This window comes from Cydia pomonella, chromosome 19 (genome assembly GCF_033807575.1).
Source record: "Cydia pomonella isolate Wapato2018A chromosome 19, ilCydPomo1, whole genome shotgun sequence".
Taxonomy (NCBI): domain Eukaryota; kingdom Metazoa; phylum Arthropoda; class Insecta; order Lepidoptera; family Tortricidae; genus Cydia; species Cydia pomonella.
In genome coordinates this window covers 2,497,371-2,510,554 of record NC_084721.1, presented here as the reverse complement: position 1 = coordinate 2,510,554, position 13,184 = coordinate 2,497,371, and the positions used below count along the sequence as shown (strand labels likewise).

Below are 13,184 nucleotides of genomic sequence, written 5' to 3'. Positions count from 1 at the left end.
GGTAGGGCACAGCCAGTGGATGTCATTCCAGATCTAGAGCAGAGCCCAACTGGGGGAGTACCTCCACCTTACAGAAAACCGCAGCCAATTAACACTAGACCCTACTCATAGTGTTGTGTTCCTGCCGGTAAGTAAGGTTGCCAGAGCTCAACGAGGGGGGGCGGGTTTAGGGTCGGCAACGCGCATGTAACTCATAGTGCATAGGCTACGGAGACTGCTTACCATCAGGCGGGCCGTATGCTTGTTTGCCACCGACGTAGTATAAAAAAAAAAAAAAATTATTCCTAAAACTGTTTTTTATTCTATAAAAAATTCTTAATTATTCCTGCGATTCCTTTTCATTATTATTAAAGTTAGTTGCAAGATTCACAGTTAAATGATGTCAAACAAAATATATAAAAATAATTCAGCTCAGCATAAAGAACCGGGAGTACCGGGAATCCCGGTACCGGCTCCGACCCGGTACCGGGAAATGAAAAACTAGGAACCGGTCCCGGGACTGCACGCCCTACTGGCTGACGAATGTCCGAAGAGATATGAAGGAGTTGGGCCTGTCCAGTGACGACGCTTATCAGCGATCAAAGTGGCGCCTCAAGATTAGGAAAGCCGACCCCGCGTAACGGGATGAGGCGAGGATAAAGAAGAAGAAGATACCTTCCTTAAACATTACAAATTATAATTTATTGTTGTTAACGCCTCGTCTTTGTTCGGGCAACTTCGGGAGACGTCGCCGACGCAATGCATGGTGCGGGGCGCGGGGAAGTGGGGCCGGCAGCGGCCATTCTCTCAGCAATCTTGCGACGGACGGTTGCTCGTCCGCTTACAATCAGTGATATTTTACCACCTATGTATCACCAAAGTTAATTATTTATTATACGTGCATGTATTGGACTACGAGTGTCATGCGTGGACAATAGTAAGAAAGAGAAAAACAAGTCCGGTGGTACCTATATTAAACTAATTCTACGGTTTGCACTCACGTATATATTTAGGCACCTGCGCGACATGTTTCAGAGAGCCTAGTTATAATTTAAAACTTTATAATTTATATTATAGTAGTGTGTCTACTCAACAACACATAGGTATTTGATTTATTCCCTAGTTGTATCATAAAGTCATCACTATTTGTGTCATATTTAGTGAAAAATCACTAAATATCCCAGCCGGGGTGACAAAAAGTTCATTAGCGATCGTCAAGCGCTCGTTAGAGCCCTATTCATAAGATTCCGCGTTTTAGGCGCGGGCCGTTTTGTTTAGCCCGAGCGTGTTTTCGGTTTTATTACCCGACTGCGTCAGAAGGAGAGTAATGTTATTAAATTATAGAAATGGGACTTAACCGTGTATTCAGTTTTAAATTTACCTCCGACGAGGACGGTGTTGCCCCGTGGTCTCGGAGAAGACTGGCTAAAGTTGACATCAACACCTAGCCGCGCCAGTTTTTGGAACTACCCGCACAAGAGGATAATAATTTTCAAGCGTATACATTTCTCTGGCACGCCCTAACAGCCCAAACGGCTGGACGGTTTTTGACGTCTGAGATATCGTAGAAATCGTCAAAATCGTGGTAGTACATAGGCTATATAAATTTTGATAATGGCGCCTTCAAATGAAAAGGGATTCTTTCTTACCATAGCAATATGGGTTTCAAATGAAAGCTAGTGGAAAAACAATATATGTAAGCAGTCTGGTTTTTGTTTTAATAATGTCCATAAGTTGCTTAATCAAATGTGGGATGAACCGTCGCCCGAGGTATTTCCGTACCGATTCGACCGTCAAACCTTCAAGAATAGAGCGTTCTCCCATCTTACATACCCGAAAAGTACTCTATATTTTAACTTAGTTTTTACAAGCTTTTATTTAACTTGCCCTGTATGTATGGAACAAATCTTGCAAGCAGAAAATTTGCATACATATAAGTCGGGTGACAATGCAATATTATGGTACCATCAAGCTGATTTGAAGACGGAGACAGGAGGTAGCCATAGGAACTCTGTGATAAAACAACGCAACCTAATTGTGTTTGGGGTTTTTAGAATTGTCTCGATGAGTATTAGTTGCCTGTGGAAAAAAAGTACAGTCAGCGATAAAAGCATGCACCACAAGTGAAATTTTTGCCAAAAACTTATTAACTAAACGGTACACAATACTGATTTCTGTAGGTTATTAAAATAACGCGTCACGTCCACGAAAAAGTTAACAATTTTGTGGAAAGCCCCTAAAACAGTCTTAAAATAAAATCCAACCCAGCATTGTTTCATCAGTATTAACTAACTTAAGCCTCAAAATCGAGGGAATTTGCAATAAAAGGCTCGTCAACGTCGGTATTAATTTTGACTGTAATATTTTCATCAAGTTCCTAAAAGCCTAAAACGCCATACATATTCAATGACCAATTGACTTGGAATTGAATTAATTTCGAATTCCTAACGAACTTCTTTAACTTTTAAGTCCTGGTATTTTGTAGCGTGCACGGATAATTATATTGGAAAATATTAATATTAAAATTTAAAGTACAGGCTTTGGTCCCCACTCCGGGTCATACTTGTTGCAAAGGTTATCCATCTCGATTGAACGCGGTTAAGTAGCAAACGTGCTGGGCACCTTTGCGCCTGGCATGACGCAGGACTGTTACTAAGTGTTTTGTTTTTTATTTGTTTTTTTTAAATATATAATGTTATTTTAGTTCCTGGGGATACCTTATGCTGCGCCACCGACTGGAAGTAGTCGGTTTATGGTGAGTACAATGATTGAATGCATAGGCGCATATATTTTCATATTCATATTCATTTATTTGTATTAGTTATACATTGTCAGTGTTACATTTTTATTAGGTACATAGGTGCATGATGGATGTCAAATATAATTACATTAGTACAAAGGAAGATACAACAATAAAAATACAAAATATGTCATTTTAAAGAATAATTAAAATTAATACATTAATAGGCTATTCATCCAAGAATTCAGCTACGGAATAATAGGCCTTCTGGATTAGAAACGACTTCAGTTTCAATATAAATCCTAATTTGGTGCGAGCGTTTTTTATATTCATCGGAATCTTATTATAAAGTTTAGGTCCTAATACGTGTAAGCAGAGAGCAGATTTTCTTAATCTATGTTTCGGCAATTCTAGGTCATGTCGCCTCTGGTCCTGGAAGCGGTTGCTGGTCCATATTTTCCTTGGAAACTTTTCTAAATTTAGCCTAACATATTTAACTACCTCTAGAATTAACAATGAAGGTAGCGTTAGAATATGGAAGTCCATAAATAACTGACGAGCTGGTGCATCAGGTGCCACCCGTGCCATTTTCCTTATAATTTTCTTTTGTATGATGAATGGTCTGTCCCTGTCTGCAGCCAAGCCCCATAAATCTACTCCATACGACAAAACAGAGTGACAGTATGCGTGGTAGGCTATTATTAAGTTTTCCTTAGACAGGATGGGCATAAGCCGAGATATTATGTAGTAGGCTGAGTTGAGTTTGCTGCATATCCTGTCAATATGTTTCTGCCATTGCAGGCCGGAGTCCAGAGTAAAACCCAAGAACTTAGCATGCGTAACAAAGTTGACGGCGGTATTTTGTACGAGTACCGAGTTTGATGTGGTAGCTGCATCTGTGCCTCGCTTCAAGTTAAATTCTGTAAGGCTTGTTTTTTCAAGGTTTAGAATCATTCCGTTAACAGTGAACCAATCCGAGAGGCGCAGAATGACAGACTGAACATTTCTTAGCAGTTGGTCCCTACTCTCTGCATTCACGATGGCACAGATGTCGTCTGCGTACATTATAAAGTCCACAATAGGCGAGTCAAAGGGAAGGTCGTTCATTAGGATAAGAAATATATTATTTCCTATATTTGATCCCTGGGGCACAGACCTGTCCCCTATCAGGTTAAGACTCGATCGTTCATTATTAACATCCGTGGATTGCTCCCTGTCACTCAAGAACGACATAATGACCTTCTGAGCAATTCCACGGATGCCGTAATGGTTCAGCTTGCTCGCGATGAGATTGTGGTCGACTAGATCGAACGCACGTGATAGATCAAAGAAAACAGCAGCTACGCGCTTCCTATTTTCCAATTTGTCCAACACCGTTCGCAACAATAGTCGAGCGGCACCGGTCGTGGATTTACCGATTTGGTAGGCGTACTGCTGTTCACAGAGCGACTTATTCATAATTAAGAATTTTATTAATCGATTACACAATCCCATCTCGAACATTTTCGACACAGATGGGACAATCGATATTGGCCTGTAACATTTTTGTTCTTTCTGAGAGCCCTTCCCTTTATAAACAGGTGTTACCTTTACTTTCTTTAGAGTGACTGGATAATTACCGTTGCACACGGACTGATTAAATAAGTAGCACAATGAATGCAAAAAGTTACCTGGAAGACTACGCAATATATAAGTAGGTAGACCGTATATATCTTTAGTGCCCTTAGGCTTTATCTTTTTTATTATTGACATAAGTTCCTCAACTGTAAATGGCGCAAGAAACATTGTCTTTGCAACACTTGAGACGTTCATTCGCAGATAATTCATTGCATTCGCAATATCAGGTCTCTGTGGCGTATCACGCACGACAGATAGGTAGTACGCGTTGAGTGATTCGGCAAGCTGAGCGTCCGAGCCAGTTGGGCCGCACACTGCATGACGCAGCACGCTCAGCGTGTCTCCCCCCCGCGATCCCTTGTTAGTTTGTGATTTTATCATACGCCAAAGGGACCTGGAAGTGTTAGGTGCATTAGCAATCGATCGGTTTAGGTATTCTCTTTTTACCCTTTTAAGCAAACCGTCGTGTTTACATTTACTAGACAGATATAAATTATGCAGTTCTCTGTTATTTGGGTGAAACCTCCGCAGCATGCACAAAAGTTGAACAAAGTTTTTGCTTTCGCTTGTCTTACTGTTACACCATGATTTTTCTTTACCTACAACTGCGACTTTTTGTAGTGGAAAGTGAAAATTGAACTTATTTGCGAAAGCCGTCATTATATTATCGAAATCGGCATCCCCATGCGCAAAATTAAGCCAGTCAATATGTCCAATTGAATCCAAAAATGTAAATAATTTATTTTGAGTCAGCAGCCGCCTCAAGCAATAGCTTGGGCGGTGATTCTTATCTGGGATATATATTTCGACACATACTGCGAGATGGTCACTAATCGCGCGATCGACAGGGTATGCTTTCAATTGCTCCCTCATTAAATCAGCATAGCCGTGGTCTAAACACGTTTTGGATGTACCCTGAATTCTCGTTGGAAAATTTACGTGTGACTTAAGGTTGAATAAATCCAAAAGGCCCAATAATTCACGTTTCTGCTTCGTGGTTTGCAATAGGTCGATATTTATATCGCCCATTATCAAAATATGGGCATTTTCGTTTATTATTGAGCTTAACAATAACTCTAATTGATTCAAAAATACAGTAAAATCGCCCTCAGTATTGGATCGATAAATACATATATAGATCGGTTTTTAGCATTAGAAAAACGGTAAACAATCTTAACATGTCTTTTATTTGAAAATTTTGACGACCGGTTTGGCCTAGTGGGTAGTGACCCTGCCTACGAAGCTGATGGTCCCGGGTTCAATTCCTGGTAAGGGCATTTATTCTTGTGATGAGCATGGATATTTGTTCCTGAGTCATGGGTGTTTTCTATGTATTTAAGTATTTATATATTATATATATCGTTGTCTAAGTACCCTCAACACAAGCGTTATTGAGCTTACTGCGGGACTTACTCCATTTGTGTAATAATGTCCTATTATATTTATATTTATTTATTAGTGTAACCTTGCGGTACTTAATTTAATAGCTGTTAGGGAAATATTATTTTGAAACTTGGTGATACAATTAATTCATTAAAAATTTATGCAGTTTCCAGATGATTTAACTTGCCATAGTCTTAAGTGGATAGACTCTTATAGTAGGACTAATTTGAAAAAAATTGTCACTACCTGCATGCAAACTTAGCGTAGACGGACTCTATATCAATTTTTATGTAAGATGTAGGTATTTAAGGTAAAAAAAAATACTAAAAAAGTAGGGGATAATTCCAAAATGGGACTCTTATTACAACGGTTTATAAGATATCTCAATTTCCAAAATTAACTGAATTCGTAATATTTTTTTTGTTTACATTTTCTGCCAAATTTATTGACAGTCAATATATAAAACACTAACACGTGTTTTTTTTAATAAAACACACTTACATAAGGACATCGTAATATAAATTCGATTTAAGTATGTGCGAGATTTGGACCATTAAAATTAATGACGAAAACTCTGAAACCGTTGTCAAAAATCTTAATTGCTAAAATAAACACTCGAGCTTTCCCGCACAAGGGAGTAATGAATAATTTATGTCCTCATATTTACATTAAACAGTCTGCTGAACTCGTAAACAATTCAATTAATTAAATTCCATTTGATTTACGTCATTGATACATTATAAATATCTGCCTACGATTTTGTCTGCATAGAATGAGTACTTATGTCATCATCATAATGTCCAGTAGGGCTAAGATGATCGGCTCTTTATCATTTGTCAACATATCTGTCACGTTCTAACAAGTACATAAGTGCGAAAGTGACGGGCATCGTGACAAGCGATAAAAATGGAACCATGCTGCCACTGCTGGCCAGTTTCGACCAAGGCGATTGTTTAGGACTGGTTAATGAGACCGACGTTCGTGAGCTCTCAGGTGGCTAACATAACCTATTTAGCAGCAAATGTACGGCCACATTCACTGCAGGTCACCCCTCCGACAAAATTGTAATTGATGACCGCAGGTGGTGGGGCATTTAACTCGTCACGTTTCGCATCGTGTTCCACTCGCCTCTTCTCTTCGAAGGCTTGCATTGTTGTACTGATGTACTCACTGTATGGCTCCACTTCAGCCGATCTTGTGCCAAAGTCTCCCAGTGCCGTGGTTTATTGTCACATCTCGCGCGTCGGTAGGCGAAACTAACTTTGGAGCCGGAGCCAGCCCGGCGCGCGCGCGTTGCGTGCATACGCCCGTTAATAACTCAATATTTGTACGGCCGGTTACGGAAAGCGAAATAATTAAAATAATAAAGCAGCTTAAAAATAAATATAGTTTCGGTATTGACGAAATACCACCCGTCCTCATAAAAATATGTACAACTGAGTTAGCGCCCCCTCTTACACACACGGAAAAAAAAATCTGGTTGTTGTAACGAGAATTCGGTAGACCCTACAATTTTTATCGTACTATATGTGACAACTCTACAAATAGTAAACTCAACTATTCTCTTCTCGTAAAAGTTATATGGTATGGGTAAGTATGTTACATAGTAAGCAGTAGGGCTTAAATTGTTAACAGTGCTGGATGTGTATTGTTGAAATAACTACAGCCTTTTGTATCCGTTACCAAAAATATGTTGTGGTATATACTATATTGCTTGGTAGTAACCACTATGTTACTTTGTAGTATCTACCATGTTACTTGGTAGTAAGCACTATGTTACTTGGTATTAACCACTATGTTACTTTGTAGTATCTACTATGTTACTTTGTAGTATCTACTACGTAACTTTGTAGTATCTACTACGTAACTTTGTAGTATCTACTACGTAACTTTGTAGTATCTACTGTATTACTTATCCCTTGGCATCTGCACAATAAATGAAATGCCTGATTATACTACTTCCCAAAACTGCTGTAAACTGTACTTATTGTTTGAATTAAAAAACAGATACATCTTTTTCGACTTCTATCGAAAACGTTGATTTTTTAAATAAAAACATAAAACCACTTAATAGCACTTTTTCATGGGAAGTAGTAATATCTGGCATTTCATTTATTATATATTGTGCAGAGGCTGGGGACAAGTCGTGTCAGTCGTAAGTTGCAATCAAATTGTGAAATATTATAAGTAGACATAATTATGTACATATATTAATTATTATGCGTTATAATAAATGCGATGTAGTTCAATATTAACTGTAGACTATTTTCTATACAATATTAATTTTATGTTATGAAAAGCTTAAATAGGTAATTATAATGTAGTCACCTTAACCTATTTCACAATATGAACAAAACAGGTTCCTAAAGTTGGGAAACGTCTAGTTTTAAAAAAAACTTCAAATGAAATCAATCATTATTTTATATTAATAGGCAACAAAACTGATTGTGAGTCACATTTATAGAAAAAAGGTTTTACATTGTACAGTTGCCATCAAATATATCGGAGCGGCCAAGGTACCCATAAATATCTGGACGTGCACTATATCGCTTTGACAATAAAGACGTTGTTTTGTGATCAACTTGGCCGCTCCGATATATCTGTTGGCGACTGTAATATAATATAACACCTCACTTGTCAACTGTTCGATTTCGTTGGTAAGGTCCTTTACTGGTGGTAGATTAATTGATGTGTTGACGCTACTGTCAGAAGGGGATCCATCTTGACTGCTTTGGAAGTTGGTAATATCCTTTATTGGTGGTACGTTTCTGTGTTTCTCACTCAACACATCGACATTAATGTCCGATTTGCTCCCCTAAAAAAACACAAGTTAATTAGTCCCTTGTATAAAAAACATATTTACATGAACCCTTTCATACCTAACCGTAATGTACCTAGGGAACTCACGGATCTTAGGTCGTTTTGTATAAAGATAGCATTGTTACGTTCATAAAATAATTCCAAGAATCTTTATTTATTTATTTAATCTTTATTACACAATACATGAAGGTACAAATGGCGGACTTAATGCCTTAAGGCATTCACTACCAGTCAACCAATCTTTGATCTATACTGTTTAAAAAAAATTCACCACTCCACCTCGGAACGTTCTTTATCCCTTAGAAAGCGGAGGAGAAAAACGCATTTTATCCGCATGATGTGGGGAAAGTAAGTTTTGACTTGTTTCTTTACATTATCTGGTAGGATGGACTTTAAAGAGATGATTTTGAATTATATAATTTTGAAAGCATGAATTTGGCTTAAATTTTTAATATTTTATAACTTGTATTTTTCGCGGTGGCGCGGTGAAAAATGTTGTATTATATACTCGGCAGTAAAGTTTGTTCCTGAGTTATGGTTGTTTTCTATGTATTTAAGTATTTATTTAGGCATATCTATCTATTATAGATAGATTAATAAGTGCTGGTGGCCTGGCGGTAAGACAACAAACTTTTAATCTGGAGGTCTTGGGTTCAAACCCCGACTCGTACCAATGAGTTTTCATTTGATATTTACCAGTCGCTTTTCAGTGACGGAAAACATCGTGAGGAAACCTGACCTAATCCCAACAAGTCCTAGTTTCCTGTCTGGGTTGGACGATCAGATATCAGTCACTTTCGTAAAAATAATGCCTACACCAATTACTGGGATTAGGTTGCCGAGCGGACCCCAGGCTCAATAGAACTATGGCAAAAGTCCGAGACAAACGCTAATCGGCCTCCGTGGGGTGAGGTAATTCAGATTGGGGCGGGCATAGCATGGCCATTCCGTATAAAATACTATTATTTATTCTGTGCTGTGGGACTAGGTCTGTTTGTGTAAGACTGTCCCATAATAATTATTTATTTCAATAATGCAACGTCATATTATTAAATTATCTAAATATTGAAGCAGATAGGTACCTGACTAAGACTAAGAGAGAAATCATCATCATCATCATTTGATATTTGTTTCCAAATATTTAAGTTGCTTATGAATGTGGCTCTGTCTCCAATTGGTTTAATTAGTTCTTGTATCATTCCCTGATCCAATATGATGTTGAATGTTTTGAGGGTGATCTTATTTTCTGTAAATACAAACAAAACTTAACCCTTTCTTTCTTTTAAGCTTTTGGAAAGTACGTGAATATAAATAAGGAAAACTGACACATGTGGACGAAAACTACCCTACCTCTGCAACGGCAACGGTGCCGATGCGGTAGATTTGACAAGGTGCTGGGAATATTACTTACTACCCAGTAGGACTAGTAGGAGGCATATTATTATACCTACTAGCTTTTGCCCACGACTTAATCTACGTGGAATAAGTCATTTCTCATACAAACTTCCACCCCCTTAAATCACGATTTCTGGAATAAAAACTATCCTATTTCCTTCCCCGGGACTCAAACTATCTCCATACCAAATGTCATCTAAATCGGTTCAGCGTTAAAGCGTGAAGTAACAGACAAACAGACACACTGGGCCATATTATAACTTTAAAACACGTTTAGACACGACAACGACAAACAACTGAATCAGAAATATCAAAACTTGCTTGAAAATTATTCACATGTAACTCCAATAGGTACATACAACCTCAATATCGGTTGATTGATTTTTGTTCCGTGTTGGAGTATGTTTGAGATAGATTGTGTTTTTAATGTATTGTCTATGTAGGCATTTTAAAATTAGAATACGGCACAAAAGAATTTTTTTTACAGATATCACATTTAAATATAAAAAAATGGAAACAAGACTTACGTTTGAATATCTCGTAGTATTCTGACAGACCCCACTCATGCAATATTTGCGCGATGTCTTCGTCCATTTTCAGTAAGACACAAGTTTTTCTTTTGTTATTTTCACTGCTAAGTAAATCAATAACTGCCTGTCACTACTTTTGCGCGGGCGACGTAAGTACGATTGGTCACCATCAGCGCCATATTGTTTGAAACCGCCCCGCGCGGCTCCCGCGCCCCTCTGCTCTCCCAGACGCAACGATCCGTATTGTAATATCAACAATAGTATAATAGTATAATGTAACTTACTTTGAGTATTGTTGGTGTAAACATTTAGATACTATTCCTTACAAGCTTTCAAGTTACTAGAATTGAACATTGCCCGTTACAAACGAATTGAAATCGCTACCACATCAAAATAGTTGGTCGTACAATAAAATTAGTAAAGAGAACGTTAAATTAGTTAGCAGAACAAATTTCCGCTTACTACACATTCTTGTAGTATCGTATTTTTATATAGCTGCGACAACGATGGGAATTGTAAAGACGACGATGCTATTGTAACTATCCTATGAGTATTGTTGATATAACATTTAGATCCTAACCTTTACAAGCTTTCAAGTTACTAGAATTGAACATTGCCCGTTACAAACGAATTGTAAACGCATCAAATCCAATGGTTGGCTGAACAGAAAAAAATGTTAGGAGAACGCAAAATTTGTTACAAGAACAAATTCCCATTTACTATACATTCTGGTAGTATTGTAAAAAATTTTTTTTTCCGTGCAGTTAGTTAACCAATCATTTAGTGAAGGAATATTCCCAGAACTACTTAAAATCGCAAAAATAAAACCTATTTTTAAACCAGGCGGCGATGTAAAAAATCCTAGTCAATATCGTCCAATAGCACTTTTACCAACCACGTCAAAGATTTTCGAAAAATGTATGTGTCGTCAAGCTCACCATACGTATTAACCTATCGAATGAGCTAATGCTTTTACGGATACTGGAAATCGATATGTCAATATACTACATACTCGTACCTATACGAGGCCTGGACGTTAGTGAGATGACGATATGAGTTGTGCTGGTGTCCGACTTTATTACCTACATGTAACATGAGTTTCACATGCTTATCCACCTGGTTTCTTGAGCTTAATAGTCGCCTCCAAACCTCCCCTTACAGCGACCCCATTCCTCACACGAGTTTACCCTGAGTTCATAGCCGTCAACAACTTCCTCGGCTCACTGTTTGCACTGAATATACGTTAGTCAATCTACGTGAGGCACATCGTCATCCTAATAACAGCATAAGACCGTTCTTGAGTAGATATAAAAGTAAATATTCTAGCACTCACCATTGATCTGTTCGCACACAACCACTTTTCTTTCCGTCGTCCGAGCGTCTACCCGCCAGTCCGCCCCGTAAAAATCATAACAAGATAGAAGCAATGTTAAACTTGAACGTGACTGCCAGCGCCATCTATACAATGACGCTGGCAACCCTTAGCTGATTCGCGGTATCCGCGACACACCCGCCCCACAAGGAAAACTACAATATGATTTAAATTAGATCAGTTTAATCAAAATCGCCAGATATGTAGGTAAATCAAGAATAATAATGATAACATAGTGCCTATGCTTTAATTCACAATCAGTAATTTTATTCGGAGTGCCCCTAATATAACTTGAACCTGAAGTTAATAGAAAATACATTGGATCGGAAATCACACCTAAACTGGTTCTAATAGTGAAGAGTTAATCTGCAAGCCATGGTAATAACGTTCCGTGTGATAAATAAAACACTAAACAATGAGCGTCGAGCGTGAGATTATGAATCTTATTGATACAATGTTAAGATCTAAACTCAATTGTAATTGAAGTCGTAAAGGTATGACTTATACTCATGAAATTCTAATACAAATAATTAAACAAGTCTAGTTTTTTATGTGATTTTATTTTTCTTATATAAAATTATATTAAAAAGATGATCATAGTTGTCATTAGATACCTGTAATTTTAAACAGACGTAGGTACCTAATAATGTTGATTTACTGGCCATACGAGATGCCGATGTAATGTGAATCTTCTAGCTCAGGCAATAAAGTCGCTATTCGAAAGGATGGACCATAAATCGATCAGCAAATTTTATTTCGCTTGTAAATGTCGTCGGTGCGTAATTGATTAATTTAATTATGCAATAATATTATACTAAAGACTGATCATGTGACAAAACTAAATAATTAAAGCATCATCTATGTAATCAAACATAGATAGCAAAATTCAATCTTGTTTGTATTAACGCAACATTGTGAATATAGATTATGATTAAATCTACCTCCTGTTCACTTTAACTTCTTAGGTATGAGTTGGTAACTAATTACGAATGTTGATGGATACCTATTTATAGAGACGTCCTTCGTAAATAATTGTTATTGTAGGATTGGTGATGATGTTACCTGGAATACATTGATGATATTGGACTATCCCCATTACGGCCTTATATAATTAGATTCTTTTCACCACACTAGCTGGCAAAGGCCCTCATGATTGCTCAAAAACGGATGAGAAAGCTGCATTTCATTCACATGTGTGGCAAAGCAATCTGATGCAAATATTGAGTTGCTTCCTTATGTTGGCTGGCACGTAGAAGTGACTTATAAATGATGATTTTGGATGATAAACATCTAATAACGTTCGTTTGGATTTGATTTGGTTTAACTTTGGTTGATATTTTACAGCTAG

The 13,184-nt window shown here is 37.6% G+C and overlaps 2 protein-coding genes across 7 annotated transcripts in view; both read right to left on the bottom strand.

Annotated features, from left to right (window-relative positions):
• LOC133528681 (sodium/calcium exchanger 3) overlaps window positions 1-13,184 on the bottom strand; it is a 263,871-nt gene that overhangs the window by 223,739 nt on the left and 26,948 nt on the right. The gene's annotated exons all lie outside the window — the stretch shown is intronic.
• On the bottom strand, window positions 8,123-11,227 carry LOC133528420 (uncharacterized). The gene is made up of 3 exons (XM_061865807.1): window positions 10,462-11,227; window positions 9,622-9,785; window positions 8,123-8,534 (listed from the first exon to the last, which is right to left on the bottom strand). Exons 1-3 carry the CDS (start codon window positions 10,526-10,528, stop codon window positions 8,178-8,180), a joined length of 588 nt encoding a protein of 195 aa, XP_061721791.1. The 5' UTR covers window positions 10,529-11,227; the 3' UTR covers window positions 8,123-8,177.